Below are 22,104 nucleotides of genomic sequence, written 5' to 3' on the forward strand. Positions count from 1 at the left end.
GAGTTCCCAGTATCTCTTTGGGGTCGTGCAGATGCTTTAAAATTGGATATGGTGATGGCTGCACAACTCTGTAAACGTACTAAAACCAGTGAATTGTATTCTTAAAACAGGTGAATTCTGTGTTATGTAAACTATACCTTAATAAAGCAGTTAAAACATTATAGGGTGAATGCTGGCTCTCGGCAGCCTCCCCCCACTTTCACCACACATTTTGGGGCTCCGTATCACTCAGCGCCAGTATCTGAGGCCTTCTCTCCCTACAAGGAGCCCGAGAAGGGGTCAACTGTGCCAAGCACGCCCCATCTGAGACCTGGTTTTTCTCTGAGCACCACCTGCCTGCTCAGCCGTCTGCCAGCAGCTGCACCCTACACCTGCCCCTCTCTGCACCCAGGCCAAATCTGAGATAACCTAGACTCTCCTCACAACTCAACTCAGTGTCATCGGACTCTGTCCCTCGCGGTTCCCCTGTCATAGGCTGCCACACCTCGCCCAGAGAACCAAAACAGGCCCTGGGTACAGTATGTCCTCTAAGCCTCCTCCACGAAGGGTCCACTGTAGCCCCGCTTCTCCAACAACGAAGCAGAGGCAAACTCCAGCCAGCCGTCACTCTGCTCAGCATCAGACTGCAGCCGCCCCACACTGCAGATGCCCGTGTCCTGCAACCAGAAAACAGCACAGCAGAATGCACATGGGGGGGCAGCCGCCCTGGAAGCTGAGGGACACCACTTCCGTTCAGGCATGAGAAAGGTCGGTCCAGGGTTAGGGACCCGGGCTGGAAACTCTCCTCAGTGGGCACACTCTTCACTGCCTCTGTCTCTGTGTCTGCACTGCAAGAGTCCCCAGGCACAGTAGACCTCAGGACCTTTACCCATGCTGTTCCTCCTACACACAACAGTGGCACATGATCAGGGCACGGCGGCACTTCTTTAGAGAGTCCTCCCAGGAAATACACGTCCTGGCTTCCCAGGAGTCACAGCCACTGCAGATGCACATTCCCAGGACCAGGCGTGCCCAGAACACCCCAGCACCCCTGGCCAGGATGGCAGTGTTCATCTGTTTCCCTCTTGACAGGGAACAGTTTGGAAGCCTTTGTGCTGATCCTTCTAAAAATGTGAAAATTATGCATCCGTATGGTAGGGAAGGGAAGCAGTGTGTCCATATGTTAAATTTCATAGTCACCATGCTGAAGGTGGCAGTGTGCCAAACACTATCACCTGTCCTCACTTTCACTGTTACGGACCCCCAGGGATGCTCCCCCCACCCCCTGCCCAGTGCCACCATGCACATGAGCTCCCTGCTCACTGTTCCCCCTGGACCTAGCATGTTGCCTCTCCGCAGCCCACAGTCGCCCACCCGCTAGCCTGCAGCTGTCTGCGCACTCAGTATGTGAGAATGGAGGGAGGCATTCCACATAAAACAAAATAGCAACACGGAAACAACTTTAAATTTGCCAGGTTAGGAACTTCAGTGGATGAGGGGAAAGAATGACACCTCGAAGACTATGAAAACTTAAATGAACCAGAGGACATTAGTGAAATTCATGCAGAATACACAAAAACCAGAGGGAAGCTCTGTGCCCTCCAGAGAGGACACACAGGCAGCTGCCACATACCCAGGGGGACTCCAAGAGAAGATGCAGCCAAAGCAGTGCTGGCTGGTAGTTTTCCAAAGCAAAGCAGGATAAACACGCACAAATCCACCGCTAGCCTCACTACTGCGAAGAACCAAATACCCTACAAGCTACCACAGAGAAAAGAAAGACTTGTGGTCTGAAACATGCTGGAGGGTTCCTGGACACCAGCCCTTGACCACAGCTGGCCTTACCAACCGTGTCCTAGTGTATGGGACGAGGAAGAAGAGACCACTGAGGCAGGCTGCAAAAGGCACCACGGTTCCACCACACACTCTTGAGACACGGGCTTTGGCTGCCGAGTAAGACGCCCAGCCACCGAGGTGCCATGCCATGCTGGAGAGCCACAGGGGATGGCCAGCACCTGCGGCCTCTCCAGCCCAGCTCCAGGTACAAGGAAGATGGCCCAGCCCCAGGTGACAATACACGATTGTTATAGGCCCTTAAGTTGTGGGGTGATTTGTTATAACTGGAGACAATCTACCAAGAAATACCAAAGTCGTATCAGATTTTGGCACTCACAGACCCTCAGTGTAAAAACTACCAAAGGATTCATTTTGGAAAGAAAACAGGCTGGAGGGAAACAATGCCAAGCAAGGAAAACATGAGACAAATTCAATTACTGCCTGTTTAAAAAGCTTTTTTATACTAAAAGCTGGAACAAGTCTCACTCAACAATAATAAAGACTACCCAGGAGGGGCAGTTAGTGAATGGCCAACGTGGACTGGAAAATAAATGTACAATATGTACATTAAAGAACAATTCGCAATCCTGGCTGCATATTTAAAATCACCTGTGAACTTCAAAAAAATTCATTTTTAAGCGTAGCTGGTGGCAAAGTCCAGTACATTTTTTAAAGTCCTTAAGGTGGTTTTCATGTGCAGCCAGAATCAAAAATCACTGATAAACAAAATAGAAATTAAGGCTGAAGTACTAATAGGAAACTACAGAAACGAGAAATAGTAACTTACAAACACACAGCACCAGGCCTGCCGCCTAACTGTGCGGTAAAAGTTGCCGAAACGGGGAAAAAGAGCCTCCATCCCTAAGGAAGCACAGCCCCCCACGCTGTGTTCTCCCAACATGCAAAATCCCCACAGGGTGACATCACCAATACTGATCATTAGAGACTCTAAAAACATGGACACTTAACCTCCACATCTGCACTTAATCTGCAAAGACCTCGTGTGCAGAAAAGCAACCTAAAAAATCTAAGGGACGGCCTTGTGTTCAGTGGAGCCAGAGTCACGGCCGGACTGGCCTTGTCCTCCTGCTGCAGCAACGAGACGTACACCAGATGTCTGAAAGCACTCTTGTCAGATGCTAGGCAACAGGCAGCATAGGACAGTGGCTGCTAGGAAAGGGAAACAAAGGGGTGAGCCCTGCCGTCCCCCCACTTCTGTCTTGAGCCATTTCGAGACCATGGGGGCAAGGACACGGTCCCAAGCATGCAATTCACTGAGCCAAGAAGAGTCACTGGAAGCAAATGACCGCACCTTCAACTCTGTGAGGAGGAAAGGCAGTGAACTTGAAGAGAGCAGAAGCAGCACAGAGAAAACAAACAGGTTATCAAGCAGCCTAGCATCATTGAACTCCCCCTGAACAGAAAGAGGAAAAAAACTGTAACAGTTAGGCATAACAAATAAGCCAACAATGGCAACAAGCGTATACAAAACCTGTGTAGCTGATATGAAAGAATAAAGGAAAAGAAGGAAAGAAAACCAGATTGGGGGGTGGGGGTGGCGCCTGGGTGGCTCAGTCAGTTAAGCATTCAGCTCTTGGTTTTGGCTCAGGTTATCATCTCATGGTTCGTAGGTTTGAGCCCTGTGTTGGGCTCTGTGCTGATAGTGCGGAGCCTGCTTGGGATTCTCTCTCTCTGTCCCTCCCCTTCTTTCTCTCTCTCTCTCAAAATAAATAAATAATAAATAAACTTAAAAAAAAAAAAAATGGGACAAACAGAAAGCAAACCATACTGATAATTACATTAGTGCAAATGGTCTTAAAACTCCAATTAGAAGGCAAAGGATTACCAGACTATATGAAAAAAAGCAAGACATGCTATTAAAGGAGGCCATTGTAAGTGCAATGATACAGATAGTGTAAAAGTAAAAAAAAAAAAAAAAAGACACACTATGCAAACACCAATCATAAGAAAGCTGGAAGCCAAGGGGCTCCTGGGTGGCTCAGTCAGTTAAGCATCCAACTTCAGCTCCAGTCATGGTTTTGTGGTTCATGGGTTTGGGCCCTGCATCGGGCTCTGTGCTGACAGCTCGGAGCCTGGACCTGCTTCAGATTCTGTGTCTCCTTCTCTCTCTGCCCCTTCCCAGCCTGTGCTCTGTCTCTCCCTCAAAAATAAATAAACATTAAAAAAAAAATAGCAAAAATTTAAAAAGAAAGCTGAAAGCCTATATATTATCACATAAAGCAGATTTCCAGAAGAGAAATACTACCAGGAACAAAGAGGGTCAATTCATTAAGAATGCATAACAACCCTGGGGCGCCTGGGTGGCTCAGTCGGTTAAACCTCCCACTTCGGCTCAGGTCATGATCTCACAGTTTGTGACTTCAAGCCCCACATCCGGTTCTGTGCTGACAACTCGGAGCCTGGAGCCTGCTTTGGATTCTGTGTCTCCCTCTCTCTCTGCCCCTCCACTTGCAGTCTGTCTCTCTCAAAAATAAATAAACATTAAAAAAAAAAAAAAAGAACGCATGACAATCCTCATTGTGTATGCATCATGACAGAGCTTCAAAACACATGAGCAAAAAAGAAGTACAGACCTGAAAGAGTAAGAGACAAACTCAAAAATTTGGTCTAAGTGCACATATGAGTCATATTAACCCACTTACCTTATCAATCCACTTACACTTACACTTGGTATGAAATAATACCAACTATGTTCTCTAAATACAACATAATTATATTAGAAATCAATAACACAAAGATAGGTGGAATATTTCCACATATCCACTTAAATAACATACTTCTACATAACACATGGGCCAAGAAGAAAGGACATAGGAAATTAGTATATTAAATTGAAGGAAAATGAGAATGCAAAAAAAAATAAAAATTTGCTGTATGCAGCTAAAGCAGTGCTTACAAGAAAATGCACAGCATTAAATACTTAATTTGGATCTTCAACAAACAATGTGGTTATGTTCCCATAAGCCCATCATAAGTTGAAAATGTTGTGACAAACACATTTAATACACCTAACCTACTGAACATCATAGCTTAGCCTAGCCTAAGCTAAATTGTGCTCAGAACGCTTATATAAGCCTATAGTTAGGCAAAACCATCTAACACAAAGCCTATTTTATAATAAAGTGTTGAATATCTCATTTAATTGATTGAATATGCACTGAAAGTGAAAAACAGAATGGTTGTCAGTGTATTGATCTATACCCTTCTGATTGTGTGGTTGGCTGTGGCTCACTGCCACTACTCAGCATCACGAGTACTGTACTACATATTGTGAGGCCAGGAAAAGATCAAAATTCAAGATTTGAAAAACAGTTTCTACTGAATAGGTATCACTTTCACACCACTGTAAAGCTGAAAGATCATAGGTCAAACCATCATAAGTTGGGGACTGTCTGAAGTAGGGGGAAAAAAAAGTACTAAAATCATTATCTCAGCTTCTACATTAAACACCAGAAAAAAGAACAAAATAGGGGCACCTGGGTGGCTCAGATGGTTGAGCACCCAACTTTGGCTCAGGTCATGATCTCGCAGTTCGTGAGTTCGAGCCCCGTGTCAGGCTCTGGTGCTGACAGCTCACAGCCTGGAGCCTGCTTCAGATTCTGTGTCCCCTCTCTCTCCACCCCACCCCTGCTTGTGCTCTCTCTCTGTCTTTCAAAAATGAATAAACATAAAAAAAAATTTTGTAATAAAAAAAAAGAACAAAATATCAAAAGGTGTGCAAAATATCAAAGTAAACAGAAGAAAATAAAGAGCAGAAGTTAATGAGACAAAAAAAAATAGAAAAATAGAGGAAATCTATTAATCCCAAAGCCAGGGATTTCTGAAAAAATCCATGAAGTGGATAAACCTCTAGGAAAATTGATGAGAGAAAGAAAGAGAAAGAGAGAGAAAGGGGACACAAAGTAACAAAAATACCAGGAATTAAAAAAAGGGACATTACTACAGATCCTACAGATATTAAAAGGATAATAATGGAATATTATTAGCAACTTTATACTATTAGAGTTGACAAATTAGATGAAAAGGAAGGATAAATTCCTGGAACACCACAAAATACCAAAGATCACTCATAAAGGTAGATAACTTGAATAGCCAATGTATCTATTAAAGAAACAATTTATAGGGGCGCCTGGGTGGTTCAGCTGGTTGGGTGTCGGACTTCGGCTCAGGTCATGATCTCGAGATTTGTGAGTTCGAGCCCCACATCGGGCTCTGTGCTGACAGCTCAGAGCCTGGAGCCTGCTTCAGATTCTGGGTCTCCATCTCTCTCTGCCCCTCCCCTGCTCATGCTCTGTCTCTCTCTGTCTCAAATATAAACATTTTAAACAAAAATTTAAGAAACAGAATTTATAGTAAAAACCTTCCTACAAAGAAACCTCCAGGCCAAGATGGTATTAGTGGTGAAATCTACCAAACAATCAAGAAAAAACATTTCTGTACAAATTCCTCCACTACTTCTACTTTCTAGAAGCATTTCTCAACTCATTTTATGAAGCCAATATTATACTGATATCAAAACCAAAGATATTACACACACACACACACACACACACACACACACACACACACAAACCCATAGACCAAAAGCCCTCAGGACCATAGATTTTTAAAAATCCCTCAATTTTTAAAAAGTTTAACAAACTGAATTCAGCTTTAAAGGATACTGAATCACACCCAAGTGGGGTTTATCTCAGGACTGTAAGGTTGGTATAACATTCAAAAATTAATAAGTGTAATTAACCACATTAACAGACTAAAAAAGAAAAAAACACATGATCATCACACTAGAGGCCGAAAAAGCATTTAACAAAATCCACCACTCATTTTTAATAAAACCTCAAAGCAAAGCAATAACAGAAGGAAACTTCCTCAACCTGATAAAGGGTATATATACAAAATCTACACACACACACACACACACACACACACACACACACACACGATAGTGAAAGGCTGAATGCTTTCCCCCTATGATCAGTAACAAGAAAAGGACATCTACTCTCAGCACTTCTGTATGACATTTTACTGGACGTCCTAGGCAGTGCAATAGGCAAGAAAAAGAAATAAAAGATCCTCAGATTGGAAATAAGAAATAAAACTACCATTATTCATAGACAAAATGATTGCACATATTAAAAAACATATTAATGCTTAGTATTATTGATAAATTTTAATATTTAATAAATATTAGGGATAAATTTGGCAAAAGATACACAGAGGACTACAAAGTACTGATGAAAGAAATTTAAATGGATCTGAACTTATGGAGAGGTATACTAGATTTATGAAGTAGAAGGTTCAATCTATCTAATCCCATGCAATTTCCTCTCCCCACAGGTGTTGGATCTCAAAAGCACTCCCCAGTAAACTTCCTGCAAATCTCCATCCCAAAGTCAGTTTCTCAGGGAACGCAACATGGACTGTAATTAATACAGCTGACTCTTGAACAGTGTGGAGTCAGGGGTGCCAACCTCCACACACTTGAAAATCTGCATGTAACTTCTGACTATTGACCGGAAGATTTACCAGTAACATAAACAGCTGGTTATCACATATGTTGTATGTTATATGTATACTCCATACTCTTGTAATAAAGTAAGCTAGAGAAAATGTATTAAAATCATAAGAAAGAAAAAAAAGAAAATCTTAAGGAAGAGAAAACACACTTACAGTATCATACTATATCCAAAAAACCTGCATGTAAGTGGACCCATGTAGTTCACACCCAGGTTGCCCAAGGGTCAAATTTATAAATTTGTAAAGGAAAGGAGACAAAAGTATGTGATATAATAATTACAGCCAGAAGGCAGATGTCTAGATAACTAGCAATATGCCAACGCCGACAGTTACAGTATAATGAACATAAGTAGATTAACACAGTGAAGGCTGGAGGAAAACCACCAGATTAACTCCCTACATGTGCTTCAAAGCTGCACATCTGAAGAGTGCTCTCGTTATACAGTAGATAAAATCATATATAAAATTGCTGTTTTTTAACAGTTTTTCTAACTTACAAAAATTGCAATTTCACATGGTTCAACTTTGTATTGTATTTCCACTGAGTCTTACCTCAATCACAACAAAATGTCCTTCAGGCTAGTAAATGCCCCCTTTGTGAAAAAATTTTTTAAGTTTACTTATTTATTTTGTGAGAGAGAGAAAGCAGAGAGAGGGAGGGGGAGGGAGGATCCTGAGCAGGCTCCACCCTGTCAGCACAGAGCCTGATGTGGGGCTTGAACCCACAAACCATGAGATCATGACCTGAGCCAAACCCAAGAGTCTGGTGCGTAACCATCTAAGACATCCAGGCGCCCCTGAATGCTCCATTTTCAGTCACCACTAGCCCTAGAATAGTCTAAGTATGGAGACACAAGAGTTATCACCAAGTCAAGTTCAAAGTTCAAGAGTCTAAAAATGTAAGACATCTTGTAGAATATTTCATGGGGTCTAAACCAAGAGACAAGAGAATTCCAAACAATCTTCCAAGGAATCCTCTGGCTTTGGGTCATTCTCTGGTTTCAGTGCTCCCCATGTTGACAGCTACACCTCACGACCATACTCCCTCCCTGGAGGTTTCCCAAGCACTGAGCCAGCCTGCTTCTCTCCCCCACCTTCCCTAGCTGCCCCACGCACATCTGCTTGTCCACGCCCCTCCAACTGCGGGAACTCCCTCCAGCACTCCACCCCCCCCCCCCCCCCCCCGCAACCCCGCCCTCCGTCAATCAAGGCTCTTTTTTCCCTCTACACCCTATCCTTTCAACTGCTGGTTCTTTTCCCAGTTTCCACTATAATCTCTCTGTAGCTAAGTCCAGCGTCTCTGCCCTGACCACGTCTCTCCCAAATGCTGGGGGAACCTGCCCTGAATGGTGCTCCCAATGGAACTCTCCTCCTCAGATCTCTTTCCCAACCACAGCACGCGCTTGCACTGCGCTGCATACCTGCTTCAGTTTGTGACAGCATACTGGTCTGCCCCCTGGCTCAAGGGTGTGTGATGCTCCCTTGCCCCTCCCCCAGCATCATGTCCCCACCACTGCCTATCCGGTCCGCGGTTCTCAACATTTGCCACCAGTCACCTCTTCCCACGTCTCACGGCCTCACACACACACTCGGGACAGAATCCCCTCTCTCTGCGTAAATACAGAAGACTCACTTGCTTTCAGCCTTCCCTCCCCCAATCCATCTCACCTCCACTGCCACACCGAAGAATCTCCCAAAAGGCCAGCCAACATCACCTCAAATGGTGCCCCCAAAATAAAGGACACTCCTTACACTAACATCTTCTGGGGATGGCGCCTGGATGGCTCAGTGGGTTAAGCATCTGACTCTTGGTTTCCGCTCAGGTTATGATCTTGCAGTTCATGAGTTCGAACCCCATGCTGGGCTCTGCACTGACAATGTGGAGCCTGCTTGGGATCCTCTCTCTCTCCCTCTCTCTTCCCCTGCCCCCCGCCCAAATAAATAAATACACAAATACATAAACTTAAAAATAATAAAAACATACAAAAATAAACTTTAAAAACTAATAATTTTAAAATAAAAAAAAAATCTTCCAGAACTTGCCACGCAAAACGGTTGCTACTGGCCATTATGGCTATTTGAATTTAAATGAAGATTAAAAAAGGTTTAACATTCAGTCTCACAGGCCACTCTTCAGCACTCAATAGCCATTCACGGCTAGTGGCCGTTGTGTTCCTGGACAGCACAACTCGAGAGTGTGCCTGTCTTACCCTCTTGGCCCAGAATCATTTCCTATTTCCACTCTGTTCCAATAAAAACATCTCACTAACTGCTCCTCAATTATGCTTCCCACTTGCCAAGTCCCACTCCTACCTGAGGAACATTGCTCTTCCTCGCAAAGGCCTCAAGGGGTCCCGCAGGGTGATCGTCAGTCCCCCCCGTTTCCAGACATCCCAGTCCAGCTAGGCTTCAGGGAGCCCTCCCAACTCCGCCTTCAGAATGCACCCAGTTCAGGGGCACCTGGGTGGCTCGTCAGGTAAATGTCCGACTTTTGATTTTGGCTCAGGTCATGACCTCATGTTTTGTGAGTTTGAGCCTGGTGTTGGGCTCTCTACTGTCAGTGTGGAGCCTGCTTGGATCCCCTGAACTCTCTCGGCCCCTCCCCTGCACACGTGTTCTCTCTCTTCTCTCTCTCTCTCTCAAAAAAAAAAAGAATGCACCCAGTTCAAACACAGGCACTCCTGAACCACCACAGCCCCCTTCATGCACACAGATGCATATGCACAGACATACACACGTGTTCACACACTCACACGCATGCTTACACACTCACACTTGCTCACACACTCACACACATGCTCATACACATATGCTCACATACGGCCACATGCTCACACATACGGCCACACACTCACACACATGCTCACACACATGCTCACACATCCACGTGCATACTCTACCTTCCCACAGCAGCCACAGAGAGTTTTCCAAAGTGTCTATTCAATGAAGTTGCTACAATACAACGATTTACAAGAAATATATATTTGGTCTTCATCCACAATTCCTAAAAAACTGCTTCAGAGCTATAAAGGTGAGATGGGTGTCTTATTACTAACAAAGGTGACTTTTGGACCCCATGCAAGGGGGCGCTGGTTGCCAAGAGGACCAACCAGGTGATTAGAGGATTATGAGTCCCACCCCCTGAGATCTGGGGAGGCGGGGGCTGGGGCTGAGCCCTGGGCTCACCTACTCCCCTCCCAAAGCTCCAAACAGCAAGTCTCCCACCCTCATTCTCCACAGAGAGCCTGCTTCCTACTCCCCTAAGAAAAGTTTCGGAAGAGGACTCCCAAGGCCACCATGGACCACCACACCTCTCGGCCCTCTTGCCAACCACCCCCCAAACGTGTGCAGCAAACCTGACACACTCCAGCAAGTGTCTCCTCTACATCATTTCTTCCTATCTAACGGGTTAGCCCCATCAGCACATAAATTGGGTGTAATTTCCTGCAAAAACAGAAGGTTTTCTGTTACCCCTTGGCAGCAAAAATCCTTGAAAAAAGGTGCCTGTACTCACTACCTCCAATTTCTTTTCATTTTTTCCCTAAGTCTACATCAACACGTTTGGCTCCCCACCACACACACACCTCAGAATCTTCTCTTCCAAGTCACCAAGGACCTTGATGTTGAATCCAGTGGCAGTTCTCATCCTTGCTTCTTTAACCTTGCAGCCCCGGGTACTGAAAACCACTCCTCCTCCCCAGTGACCACTTGGGTCAGCCCATGCTCTCCACTGCCCACCTGGATCACCCACTGTTCCCCACTGTCCACCTGGATCACCCACTGCTCTCCACTGTCCACCTGGATCACCCACTGCTCTCCACTGTCCACCTGGATCACCTCCTTCTCCCCACTGTCCACCTGGACCACCCACTGTTCCCCACTGTCCACCTGGATCACCCACTGCTCTCCACTGTCCACCTAGATCACCCACTGCTCTCCACTGTCCACCTAGATCACCCACTGCTCTCCACTGTCCACCTAGATCACCCATGGTCCCCCACTGTCCACCTAGATCACCCACTGCTCTCCACTGTCCACCTAGATCACCCATGGTCCCCCACTGTCCACCTAGATCACCCACTGCTCTCCACTGTCCACCTAGATCACCCATGGTCCCCCACTGTCCACCTAGATCACCCACTGCTCTCCACTGTCCACCTAGATCACCCATGGTCCCCCACTGTCCACCTGGATCACCCACTGCTCTCCACTGTCCACCTAGATCACCCACTGCTCTCCACTGTCCACCTGGATCACCCACTGCTCTCCACTGCCCACCTGGATCACCCACTGTTCCCCACTGTCCACCTGGATCACCCACTGCTCTCCACTGTCCACCTAGATCACCCATGGTCCCCCACTGTCCACCTAGATCACCCACTGCTCTCCACTGTCCACCTAGATCACCCACTGCTCTCCACTGTCCACCTAGATCACCCATGGTCCCCCACTGTCCACCTAGATCACCCACTGCTCTCCACTGTCCACCTAGATCACCCATGGTCCCCCACTGGCCACCTAGATCACCAACTGCTCTCCACCGTCCACCTGCATCATCCCCTACTCCCTACCATCTACCTGAATCATCCCTCGCTCCCTACCGTCCACCTGGACCACCCACTGTTCCCCACTGTCCACCTGGATCACCCACTGTCCCCCACTGGCCACCTAGATCACCCACTGCTCTCCACTGTCCACCTAGATCACCCACTGCTCCCCACTGTCCACCTGGATCACTCACTGCTCCCCACCGTCCACCCTTAAAGAAATTAAAGAATCCCTACAGGTAAGCTATCCCATGTTCATGAAATGTTTATCTTAACATTGTTAAAACGGCAAAACACTCCAAATTGATCTACAGACTCTACAGACCCTTGTAAAAATTGAGCTTACTTTTTTGCAGAAATTGACAGGCTGAACATGACATTCATATGGAAATTCAAAGGACTCAGGAAAAAAAAAATCTTGAAAAGGAAGATCAAGTGGAAGACACACTTTCTGGCTTCAAAACTTGTAAAACTTCAGTAATCAAGAAAGACAGGGTGGTACTGGCTTAAGTACAGACATACAGACCGATGGAACAGAATTGAGAGTTGAAAAATTTAACCCTCCAATTTACACACAGATATTTCTAACAAGGGTGTCAAGATGACTCAATAGAGAAAGAATGAACTGTCTTTTCAACAAATGGTGCTGGGACAACTGGATGTCCACATGCAAAAGAACAAAGCTGGACACTTACCTTACACCTTACACAAAAATTAACTATAAAACTCTTAGAATACAGCGTAAGAGTAAATCTTCATCACTTTGGATTAGGTATCGGTTTCTTAGCTACAACACCAAAATACAAGCAACAAAAGAAAAAATAAATTGGAATTCATCAAAAGTTAAATTTAAAACTTCTGTGCTAACGATACCATTAAGAAAGGGAAAAGACAACCACAGAATGGGAAAATACACTTGCAAATCACGTATCTGATCAAGGGCTTGTATCTAGAATATACACGGAACACTTACAGCACACTAACAAAAAGATAAATAACCCAATTAAAGAATGAGCAAAGGATCTGAACAGACTCTTCTCCAAAGCTGACATATAAATGGGCAATAAGCACACGAAAAGATACTGAACATCACTAGCCACCAGGGAAATGCAAATCAAAACCATAATGAGATAGTACTTCACACCCATTAGGACAGCTATAATGAAAAAGACACACAGTCACAAGTGTTGGAGAACATGTGAAAAAAATGGAACCTTTATACACTGGTGGCAAGAAGGTAAACTGATGCATCCACTTGGGCATTTCCTCAAACATAGCCCTTTAGCTACTATAAGATGTAGCAATTCTAGTCCTAGGCAAATACCCACAAGAAATGAAAACATATGTCCAAACACTGGTTCTGGAACATGCACATTTATTCACAAATGTATACAAACAGCAGCATTAGTCACAATAGCCAAAAAGTGAAAACAACTCAAATGTCCATAACAGATAGATGGAAAAACAAAATGTGGGGACACATGGGTGGCTCAGTCTGTTAAGCATCTGACTCTTGGTTTCAGCTCAGGTCATGATCTCATGTTTGGGTTCATGAGCCAGAGCCCCAGGTCAGGCTGACAGTGTGGAGCCTGGTTGGGATTCTCTCTCTCTCTCTCTCTCTCTCTCTCTCTCTGCCCCTCCCGAGCAAGCACACACGTGCGTTCTCTCTCTCTCAAAATAAATAAATGATCAAACATTTTTTTTAAAAGATAGAAAAACAAAATGTGGCACTCAGACAACGGACTATTATTCAGCCATAAAAAGGAATGCAACTCTGATGTGTGCTACCAGACACTGAGAAGCAGGACAGCAGCGTCAAGACCAGTGGCCACACTCCCTCCTGTCACCCTCCACATGTAACCCATCAAACCCCACCAATGGGACACCTCTGCCCACCTCTTAGCCTCTATCCCAAGTTCACTCACGTGAACCTACTTCTGTACTTTCATCTTAATTCATTCTGATATGACAGCCCGGGTGATGCTTCAAAAAGATCAGCTGTTCAGGTCAGCCTTTTGGCAGCTCCTGTAGTTGGTACGATCTGGTTGGCTGCCTGCCTTGCCCCATCTCTTCCCCTGCTCCAGGCTCCCAGTCCACAGGGCCCTGCTGCCCCAGGGGTGCCACATGGCTGATTCTCCTCCCCACTCTGCATCCATACTGTGGCCTCAGACTCAATCTCATACCCAGAGGCGTTTTCCCTGACCCATCATCTGAAAAGGGTGCCCTAGATTTGCTCTCACAGTCTCACCCCCATCTTTCAGGGCAGGGCACCACAATCGGGCAAGTGTATGTCTGTTTCCTGCACTGGCCTCTGAGCTCCAGGAGGCAGGGGCCTCACCCCTGCATTACCAGCAACCAGCAGCACTGCCTGACACTCAGTGGATGAAGAGAAAGGAATGACCACCCGCCTCCAACGCCAACAGTGCTGCCGGTGGTGCTCCCTCCTCCCGCACAGGGACCCTGACCAGGACAGGCTTCATGCTCGGGAGGAAGCACAGAGCTTTACGAAGCCCTGGGGCAGCCAAGCTTCTCCAAATGCCCATCAAGGTCCTCCATGTCCTGAGTAAATGCCAACTCCAGTTTGTAAATTCCTAACGCTGGCATTCTTTAGGGACTACATGGGTGACATGAAATGAGGCCCCCATAAGGGCCACCACACAGGCTCAGAGGGGCACTGATGAAGCCCCTGCCCCACAGCATTCCGCAGACAGCTGTGCACTGTCACCAACAGGCATGTAGTCCCACCCTCACACGCGATTTTATCATGTAAAATACATTACAGTGGATCAAGGCAGATAATACCTTTATGTAAGTTCTGATGTCTTCTGGAAAGGAAGTGAATGGCTATAGCTAAGGCTAAAAAAGATTCTTGCGACACTCCTCACTGAACTTAATTGCATTCTGACTACAGCAGGCGGGTCTAGATGAGGGGGCTGCCCCTCCAGGAGGCACCCTCCAAGCTCTCAGCTTTGCAAACATGCCCCCAATTGCTGACCTCCTGCCCTGCCCACCCTGCCTTGGCCACAGAGTGCTACTAGAAGCTTTCTACACACCTGCTGTTTCCTGCCCTTTCCTGCTGGTGCTGCCCTTTCCACCAGGGGCACTGTTCCTGTGCCTGGCTAACACCCTTGAAGACTCAGTCACAGATACCCCTCCTTTTTAGATGAGATACCCTTTCCTCCAAAAAGCCTACCTAAACTTTGTTCATTCTAGGGTAGGCTAACAGCCACCACAGGGCTCTTCCCAAGATCCCATAGATGCGTCTACCACTGCTGTCCACATGAGGGTATCACAATCCATTCCCATGTGTCCCCCACCAGGGGTCTGGTCTGTCTCCATCTCGGGTCACCTGACTGACAAGTGGCTGGCACATAGCAGGTGACAGGAGAGACCAGGAGCAGGATAAACATGGGTGGGCCTGGAAGACAGAGAAGCAGACATCAAGTCTTAACAAACCAATGGAGAAGGGCTCTACCCCTGAGCAATGCCCATCCTGGGCCCCAGTGGCCACAGGCAGGAAGGCCGACGCTATTCCTAGACAGCCACCTGTGGTCTCCACACATCCCTACAATGAAGGTCTCTGGGCTGGGACCCACAGTGTTATTCCCTCCCAGCTTTTGGGAACAGAGGCTGCTTCTTGGACTTCCCAGAGTTGGAAGAAATAGGAACCCTAATAGCACAGCTGAATTGTGAATACAGAATATAATGGCCAACACCACAATTAAATAGAAAAACAATACAGTTCAGAAGCTGCTTCCCCTTTATTGGTAACATATGCAAAGCGATGCACAAGTAACGTGAGAACTGTGGACTGGGGAAACGTGGGCTGCAGGTGCTTCATCACAATGCCAACTGCTCTGAAGAACATACTGGCCATCACAAAAATCCCAGGGAATGGTTGGAGGGACTATAATAGGAAACCACCAGCAGTGTCTTAGGGACAATATTACTGTAAATCTCAACCCATGAAGGAAGTATCAGCCCCTCTGATTAGTGCTGGAGACTCTAGGGTCACAAGAAAAGCCCAAGAGAGATCCTCCTGCCCAGCCTCCTGACTGGAAGGAGGGGATCCAGTTTTGTCATCTGTAAAATGGGGGTAATGAAGGGGGCCTCAGTGGACTGCTATGAGGACTGAAGGAGTTGACACATACTGTAGCACTGTGAGTATTACAGCAGTCCCCCACATCCACGGGGATATGTTCCAGGCCCCCAGTGGATGCCTGAAACCCCAGGTAAAAACCAACTCTAAATATACAAAGTTTTGTCCTATACATACGTACCTATGATAAAGTTTAACTCATAAATGACACGAGATTAATAACCATAATAATAAACTACAACAATTATTAATAATACACTGTAATAAAAGTTATGTGAAAGAAAGACAAAGAGAGGAAGCAGGATGGACATAAGAGTACATTCAAAAAGGAAAATCAGCTTCAATACCAGGAGCCAGATGAGGGCTTTCAGGTCTGAGCCCCAGCACCCTGGCTGGGGTGGCTGGTTTACACTGCAGCCAAAAACTCTTGCGCTTTTGCTGGTCTTCGACTAGTGTTCACGAGGACAGAAGAGGGGCTCTGCTGACTCATCAGCCTCTTGGTGTTAAAACTAAGGTTTTAAATCCTTCATGCCTATAACACTCGGTATTTTACAGGATCCTCTAGGACTCAGTCATGCTTCAGCCTTACAACACCCCTGAAAAATAAACAAGATAGATACGATCTGAGCCACAACCAAAAGCGGAGGCGCAGATGTTAAGCAATTTATCTGTGACCAGCAATTTATCTGTGACTGCACTGGTCAGGGATTGAGTCAAAGCTTAACTCAAGTGGGACCAGTGCTGCATCCGGTACACCCGGCAGCTCCGAAGATCAGGAATTTACTGCCTCACTTTCCATGCTGCCCCCTGGACTTCTCCCCACAACCCCAGGACTGCGTCAACACCAAGACTCCCTGTGGGCTCTCACCTTGGAATGCTCCCTCCTGAAAAATCCTAGTCACTCTTGTTTTTAATAGCTTTATTGAGATAAAATTCACACAGCATACAATTCACCCATTTTGGGGCGCCTGGGTGGCTCAGTCGGTTGAGCGTCTGACTTTGGCTCATGATCTCATGGTTCGTGAGTTCAAGCCCCGCATCAGGCTCTGTGCTGACAGTGTGGAGCCTGCTTGGGATCCCGTCTCCCTCTCTCTCGGTCCCTCTCCTGCTGGCACACGCGCTCCCTCTCTCCCTCTCTCTCAAAAATAAAAAACATTAAAAATTTAAAGTGTACACTATACTGATACCAGCATATTCAGATCCACACAGTCTTCACCACGATCACAGGATGTTTTCATTACCCCCCAAATAATCCCATGACTCTTAGCTGTAATCCCCCAGACTCTAGCAACCACTAATCCACTTTCTATGGATTTGCCTATTCTGGACATTTCATGCAAGTGAAATCATATCATATGCGGACTTACATGTCTGGCTTATTTCACTTAGCACAATGTTTCAAGATCTACCCACATTATAGTATGAATCAGTACTTCACGTGTATTTATTGCCAAATAATATTCCACTGCACAGACAAACCACATCTTGTTTATCCATTCATGTGTTGATGAACATTTGGGTTGTTTCCACTTTTTGGCTATTATGAAAATGCTGCTGTGAATATCTGTGTACAAGTGTTTGTGTGGGAGTGTTCTAGTCACTCTTACCCATGAGAACACATGAAAAGTAAGCCAGCTTCCAATTGAGAACCCCATTTAACCTGACAATACTGTATTATTTGAGATGTAGAGAACTGGGAGAAATAAATGACCAAAGGAATTGGACAGTTAAATAAAGAAACAAGAGCAAAACTCAATCTAGTGGAATAAACATGATTAAAGAAAGAAGTGCTATTTCTAGGGATGGGTCCTACAGGCATATTCCCACATCACCAAACGCTGTGCCTTCAAAGTTACTTGTAACTGCACAAAGTATGATATTCAGCAGTAGGGGCTGGTTAGATAAATCACACCACCTCCACGGAGCCAAACACGACGCAGCCATGAGAAAGAATGAACTGGGAAATGCACTGATACAGGATGACCTCCCAAACATATTTAGTTTAAAAAGGCAAGGTTCAGAAACTTTTTGAAAAGGATAGGAAAAAGAAAATAAGTGTATATATTTGCTTTTATAGTTACAAAGTATCTCTCAAATGAGATACAGTGGGTGCCTCCAGGGGACCACAGGCTCCTGGGGGTAGAAACAGGACAGACACAACACTGTGCCCAATCATGAATGTGAATAAATTATCTATTCCAAAAAAGATTTCTTTTAACTTCTTAGGAAGCAAAAATAAAGACAATCTACGAGAATAAAAAAATTATACTTGCAATCCCTATCAAAAAATAACACCAGCATTCTTCACAGAGCTAGAACAAACAATCCTAAGATTTGTATGGCACTAGAAAAGACCCCGAAGAGCCAAAGCAATCTTCAAAAAGAAAACCAAAGCAGGAGGCATCACAATCCCGGACTTCAGCTGTATTACAAAGCTGTAATCATCAAGGCAGTGTTGTACCAGCACAAAAACAGACACTCAATCAATTGAACAGAATAGAAAAACCCAGAAATGGACCCACAAACGTACGGCCAACTAATCTTTGACAAAGCAGGAAAGAATATCCAATGGAATAAAGACAGTCTCTTCAGCAAGTGGTGCTGGGAAAACTGGGCAGCAACATGCAGAAGAATGAACCTGGACCACTTTCTTACACCAGACACAAAAATAAACTCAAAATGGATGAAAGGCCTAAATGTAAGACAGGAAGCTGTCAAAATCCTAGAGGAGAAAGCAGGCAAAAACCTCTTTGACCTTGGCCGCAGTAACTTCTTACTCAACACGTCTCTGGAAGCAAGGGAAACCAAAGCAAAAATGAACTATTGGGACCTCATCAAAATAAAAACCTTCTGCACAGCAAAGGAAACAATCAGCAAAACTAAAAGGTAACCAACGGAATGGGAGAAGATATTTGCAAATGACATATTAGATAAAGGGTTAGTATCCAAAATCTATAAAGAACTTATCGAACTCAACACCCGAAAAACCAAATAATCCAGGGAAGAAATGGGCAAAAGACATGAATAGACACTTCTCCAAGGAAGACATCCAGATGGCCATCAACACATGAAAAAATGCTCAACATCCCTCATCTTCAGGGAAATACAAATCAAAACCACAATGAGATACCACCTCACACCTGTCAGAATGGCTAACATTAACAACTCAGGCAACAACAGATATTGGTGAGGATGCAGAGAAAGAGTGTCTCTTTTGCACTGCTGGTGGGAATGCAAGCTGGTGCAGCCACTCTGGAAAACAGTACGGAGGTTCCTCAAAAAACTAAAAATAGAACTACTCCACCACCCAGCAATTGCACTACTAGGCATTTATCCACGGGATGCAGGTGTGCTGTTTCGAAGGGACACATGCACCCCCATGTTTGTAGCAGCACTATCAACAATAGCCAAAGTATGGAAAGAACCCAGATGTCCATTGATGGATGAATGGATAAAGAAGATGTGGTTTATATATACAATGGAATATTAATCGGCAATCAAAAAGAATGAAATCTTGCCATTGGCAACTACGTGGATGGAACGGGACGGTATTATGCTAAGCGAAATTAGTCAGAGAAAGACAAATATCATATGACTTCGCTCATATGAGGACTTTAAGATACAAAACAGAGGAACATAAGGGAAGGGAAGCAAAAATAACATAAAAACAGGGAGGGGGACAAAACATAAGAGACTCTTAAATATGGGGAACAAACAGAGGGTTACTGGAGGGGTTGTGGGAGGGGGGATGGGCTAAATGGGGGAGGGGCATTAAGGAATCTACTCCTGAAATCATTGTTGCACTATATGCTAACTAACTTGGATGTAAATTAGAAATTAAATTTTAAAAAATTATACTTAAGAAAGCAAGCTAGCTCTAAGCAGCCAACATGGAGGAAACGAAGAAAGGGCCAGTCCTCTCCAGGGTGAAACCTGCCCAAACCCACCATCTTTACTGATGTCAATGCACTAAGAAAATGTTGCAAGGAGACACTGAGAGCACAAACATCTCTTGCCCTCAAAGACCTCCCAGTGCAGAGGGGAGACAACTCTCATCTGTGCAGTGACCAAAGAAAGGCATAGCTAAGAGCACCATGGGATACAGAAGGAGAACTTGATGTGCTAAGTAAGGGAGGGATCAAGACAGGTTCCTGCTGGGACAAGCCCCACTGAGGGTCAAAGGAGAGGAAGGGGTCACTCAAGCTTTGCCTGTTTTCAGGGGAGGAGGGAACGTGGAGTAGGGCTCGGCCTTGTAGCACTGGCTGGTGTCACTGGAGAGCAGAGTGCGAGTCGGGGCACACAGGAAAGAGCAGTGTAAGAGGCACGGGAAGCCAGAGAGGAGCACAGCCTGGCATCCTGCCCGGGGGGGGGGGGGGGGGGGGGGGGGGGGGGGGGGGGGGTTGCCGGGTACATCGCAGGGTGCCCTAGCAGCAGTGCTGGCCTCCACACATTCAGTGCCAGGAGCGCCCGCCCCCAAGCTGGGACACCGAAAAACTTCAACAGACAAATCACCGCTGGGTGAGAACCAAAGCTCTGAATACGTCACCTGAGCCAGAGGAAAGGGGGCCGACCCAGAAGGGGCAGCCATAATGCGAGAGCGCACAGGCCCCGGAGGATCAGTCTGAGGAAGGATAAATTTGGTAACTACTCGGCGGGTACAATGAGTAGAACCCGCAGCAAGATGTTGTGGTTAGGGGAAGACCTAGGAACACCAGCTGTTCCAGGTAGAAACCAGCCAGATGACGGTCGCAAAGCACCAAAGGGCTGAGGCCAACGGTGAAGAAGGATGCAGGGTCTGAGAAGCCTAAAGGGCTTCTGCATCCGGAGGCTGGCAGCCAAGTCTGAGGCTGAGGGCACCATCACCCTGGTGAGACCACCCAGAGTACAAAGCAGACCCTCTATTTCCTTGGGGGGGGGGGGGGGGAGAGTCCACCCCAGCACACGTGCAGGAGGAAAGGCTAGGTAGGATAGGCATTTTTATCTCTATCTCAGAGATTTTAAACTTTGCTCACATAAGCTATTGCGTCACCATTTGTTCTGAACGTTAAACATTCTCACCCTTAAACCCCACAAATGTCCAAAGACTCTACTTAAAGTAGAAGGATCCCCCACCCCCCGCCCCAGTCTTAGTGTCACAGATTTAAAGGAAATGAGATGCAGTTATCTACGGTAAATCTAAGAATCTAAGATACTCTCCCTAGATCTGAGAAAGAAGATCATTTCCTTGGGAAATGAGGAATTTTCCTGCTTTGCTCTGAAGCACGTTAAATCACTTCTTCCAACAGCTTAGCAAGACAGAATGTTACAGAACTGGTAATTCCAAGTTCTTATTCTGTGGCTTGTGTCCTGTCATTTAAGTGTGTTAATAAATTATCTTTCCTATTACAAGGATAACACTGTTCAGTGAAGTGTGACAATTGCTTCAGTGGTTTAACTCAGAGAATTAAATCTCACTTCTGTCTACAAGAACCCTACCTGCCCCCAAGGACAATAAATAACTACCACAGGACTGAGTGGCTCGTTAGCAGCTTTCTTCTTCTCAAAACATTTTCATAACGTATACATTATAAATACATAATAGATATATATTTTATTTATACAGAATAATGTATCTAAGTTCATGAGATTTGTTGTTTACCTTTATAAAGACTATGACCCCAGCTAGCTCGTGTAGGAAAAGAGAGCCAAAGACTTCAAGTCAGTGTAAAACCAAGGCGGTGCCAGGAGTACACAACTAAAGAGCCAGCAGCCAAGCAACCAGGCCGTGGAAACCAGATCTCGGCAGTGACAGCTCCTAACTCTGCCCAACACATACAATGTACGGGGCACAACGAGTTTGTGTCTCCATTCACTGAGTCCTCACGACCAACCCTAGGGAGCCAGTATTACTGGTGTTCCCATTTTACAGATGAGAAAGCAAAGGCACAGAGTACAAAGCCAGTAAACAGAAGAGTCAGGACTCAAAGGCAGGCAGGCAGTCTGGCTCCAGAACCCGCCCTCTTCTCCACTCTTGGCAAGACAGCTGACTAGACAAAGTGCAGGCCGAGATCCACTGGCCTCTGTTCACTCACTGAGCAAGCGTGTGAGGGTCATCAAGTCTGCGCC

General features: G+C 45.8%; 2 protein-coding genes across 4 annotated transcripts in view; both read right to left on the reverse strand.

Moving 5' to 3' along the window:
- Window positions 1-22,104, reverse strand: part of ARHGAP39 (Rho GTPase activating protein 39) — a 109,868-nt gene that overhangs the window by 86,057 nt on the left and 1,707 nt on the right. Inside the window, exon 1 of one of the 3 annotated variants that reach the window (XM_042923919.1) lies at window positions 15,094-15,222. The exons of the other annotated variants lie outside the window; for them this stretch is intronic. The gene's annotated coding sequence lies outside the window, so the exon portion shown is untranslated. Of the gene's footprint in view, window positions 1-15,093; window positions 15,223-22,104 lie in introns of those variants that run through there. 3 annotated transcript variants of the gene reach the window in all.
- LOC122210978 (glycine-rich cell wall structural protein 1.8-like) lies at window positions 10,400-12,493 on the reverse strand. Its single transcript, XM_042924037.1, has 2 exons — window positions 11,362-12,493; window positions 10,400-11,331 (listed from the first exon to the last, which is right to left on the reverse strand). The coding sequence occupies exons 1-2, from the start codon at window positions 11,852-11,854 to the stop codon at window positions 10,901-10,903; spliced, it is 924 nt and encodes a 307-aa protein (XP_042779971.1). The 5' UTR covers window positions 11,855-12,493; the 3' UTR covers window positions 10,400-10,900.

The sequence above is a fragment of the Panthera leo genome, chromosome F2, assembly GCF_018350215.1.
Source record: "Panthera leo isolate Ple1 chromosome F2, P.leo_Ple1_pat1.1, whole genome shotgun sequence".
Taxonomy (NCBI): domain Eukaryota; kingdom Metazoa; phylum Chordata; class Mammalia; order Carnivora; family Felidae; genus Panthera; species Panthera leo.

Bases quoted from the DNA above. Each gene is read 5' to 3' on its own strand.
- LOC122210978 (XM_042924037.1), bottom strand. From the start codon at position 11,854: ATGGGTGATCTAGGTGGACAGTGGAGAGCAGTGGGTGATCTAGGTGGA. The intron at 11,332-11,361 runs GTGGACAGTGGG...TGGGTGATCTAG, and splicing joins GAGAGCAGTGGGTGATCTAG to GTGGACAGTGGAGAGCAGTG.